A 2,970-nucleotide genomic window follows, 5' to 3' on the forward strand; every position below is an offset into this window, starting at 1 on the left:
GTGACTAAAACTGAACACATTCCCAAATATGTTATGCTCCATCCCATATCTTGGGATATGAACATTCTTTTGTTTTGTTCACTGCTGCAAATGAGCAAGTGTTTCCCTTGAGCTGCTATCAATGGTGCCCAGGTCCTTCCCCTGAGGTATGTTCTAGTTGGGATGTTTCTACCAGCACGTCATCTCAAAAGTTTGTTTTTTTTCCCCTCTCTGATTTTGACCAACTGGTTGAATGGGGATCTCCCTTCAGAATGGACTCCCTATACTGGCTCTCATTGCATTAAAGAACAATGATACATAAGCAGTATGCAGCCTTCTGTTTCCTGCTGGTGCATCATAAGTTTCCCCCACCACAAAGTGTAGGAATTCTTAATGCAGGGAGCACAATACAAATATGGAATTGGATTTAGTAGGGTCATTGTTCCTAGTTATTCTCTCTGAATAATGAAAATGTAAATTTTTCAGTGTGTGAAGAGAGATCAATCTGCTTCTCTCATGAGAACAGCCTCCACTACTGCATGCACAGTCTCATATTAACGTTGTCTCTCCACGAAGGCATTTCTACTGCGACCATCACCTGAGATCCTGGGAACACACAGGAAGTCAGGGGAGCATACGCTAAATGCAGAAGACACCCTTATGCCTCAGAGTTGAACACTTTCTCCCCTACACCATGTCAGATTCTAACACAACCGACTTCACCAACCCCTCCACCTTCATCCTGCTGGGCATTCCTGGCCTGGAGGCAGCCCATATCTGGATCTCCATCCCCTTCTGTGCTATGTACACCATAGCCATCTTGGGGAACTTCACCATCCTGTTCATCGTGAAGAGGGAGCCGAGCCTCCATGAGCCCATGTTCTATTTCCTTTGCATGCTGGCCATCACCGACCTGGTCATGTCCACATCCACTATACCCAAAATGCTGAGCATCTTCTGGTTCAATTCCAGGGAGATCAGTTTCAGTGCCTGCCTCACCCAGATGTACTTCGTTCATTCATTCTCAACAATGGAGTCTGGAATGCTTGCCGCCATGGCTTTTGATCGCTATGTGGCCATCTGCAATCCTCTGAGATACTGCACTACCCTGACAAATTTTGCTGTGGCCAAGATAGGTCTGGCCGTGGTGCGGCGTAGTGGCATACTCATATTACCCTATCCCTTTCTGGTGAGGCAGTGGCCATACTGCACAACGAACATCATCCCACACTTCTATTGTGGGCATATAGCCGTGGTGAAGCTGGCCTGCGCTGACATCCGCATCAATAGTTACTATGGGCTGTTTGATCTTTTCTCTGTGATTGGAATGGATGTGTTTTTTATTGCCGTGTCCTATACTCTGATCCTCCGGGCCATCTTCTGCCTCCCCACAAAGGATGCCCAGCTCAAAACTTTTGGGACCTGCATCTCTCATCTTTGTGCCATCTCAGCTTTGTACATCCCAGATTTCTTCTCCTCTCTCATTCAGCGGTTTGGCCACAGTGTGCCGCTACATTTCGTATTTCTTATTACCAGTGTGTACCAGCTAGTGCCCCCCATGATACACCCCATCATTTATGGGGTGAGGACCAAGCAGATCTGGGGCAGGCTGCTCCACCTCTTTACTCATAAGGGGACCTAAATGTTTTCTCCTTGTGCTCTGGCTCATAAATTAAGCTGATTGGTCCATGGTGTGGTGGCTTCTCCCTGAATCACTTCCTGGACAGACAGAGAGACATTAAACCCTTCCCTGTCCTTGCTGTGCTGTGTCAATGTGATGAACTGGGGAGTCACTCTATGCACACTACACTGGGTTGCCGCCTTTCTAATTGCTGTTAGCTGCATCTGTGGAATTATTATCTTGCCCCATCTCTTCTGTCAAGCCTCGACCCTGCTGTGTGTCTTCTCCCCAAGGCCCTGCCCCTGTCACTTGCTCCTGTCTTCCCATCCCCTTGTCAGCTGTGACCCAGTTATCTCTAAAACCAATGTGTTCTCACATCTTATGGCAAGTCATTTAAGGTGCATTGTTTAGTGTTAACATTTTAATGTTTATTCTTACTTTGTTACTAACTCTGTGCAGAGAGAGACTCCTGTGATCTGTCTCAGCTCTGGGAAGGGAGTGGGGAATAATTTGTTACATCAGGAGGCAGATCAGAAGAAGATCAGAATGGCCATACTGGGTAAAACCAATGGTCCATGTAGCCCAGTAGTCTGTCTTCTGACAGGGCTCAGTGCCAGGTGTGTCAGAGGGATTGAACAGAACATGGCAATCAGCCTGTGATTCATGTGGAGAAGCTGGGCAGAAGGGAGCAGAAGTCCCAAGCCGAGACTGCCTCAGCTTCATCTGGCAGGAGTTCAAGCCTCCAGCCATAGTAGGAGTCTTGAGGGGAAAGGAAGGGCCCTGGCTGCAGCAGCAGAAAAGCCCCTCAGTTCAGGCTGTCCCAATCCCTAGCCACAGCCACAAAGCGGAGGCAGGAGCTGTTGGGGGCAATGTGGAGAGAAATGCTACTCATTTTTGTCCTCTCCATCTTCCAAACTGCTGCCATTTGGGGTTGCTTCCTTTTTCCCTCTCCTTGGACGAACCTCAGGGGGAGGTTTTTTTTCTCCTCTCCTTGACCGTTTAGCGGCTGCTCTCTTCCCTCCAGTTCTTTTTCCTTTTCTGCGGCACCACCGCTACAGTCGCCAAACCGGTGGTCTGCTCTCTATTTGCCCATCTCTATGGGCGGCAGGGTCATAACATGGGCCCAGCCAGAAAATCATCATAAGTCCACAACACCATCCCCCACTGTGCTGCTGGATGAGCATGACCATTTCTGGTGGACACCTGCGATTTCACGGGTAAGGTGAAATTCCTTCTACAGCATTGGGGAGACTTCTATCTCCTCTTCTTGGCCGCAAGGTCTGTTTTGGAGGAGTGGAGGGGAACTGAGAGGGAGGACATCTTGGTCTACCGGCGGGCCAGCAACTTCTGTGACAAACTTTTCAGCTTGG

At 48.7% G+C, this 2,970-nt stretch overlaps 1 protein-coding gene across 1 annotated transcript; it reads left to right on the top strand.

The window, feature by feature from the left end:
• Positions 1-721: 721 nt before the first annotated feature.
• Positions 722-2,744, top strand: LOC120376376 (olfactory receptor 52K1-like; the record flags this gene model as incomplete). The annotated part of the gene is made up of 2 exons (XM_039496977.1): positions 722-1,351; positions 2,625-2,744. Coding segments are annotated over 2 exons (750 nt in total), but the record flags the coding sequence as incomplete, so codon positions are not given.
• Positions 2,745-2,970: the final 226 nt, after the last annotated feature.

Source organism: Mauremys reevesii, linkage group 1 (genome assembly GCF_016161935.1).
Source record: "Mauremys reevesii isolate NIE-2019 linkage group 1, ASM1616193v1, whole genome shotgun sequence".
In the NCBI taxonomy this organism is placed as follows: Eukaryota; Metazoa; Chordata; order Testudines; family Geoemydidae; genus Mauremys; species Mauremys reevesii.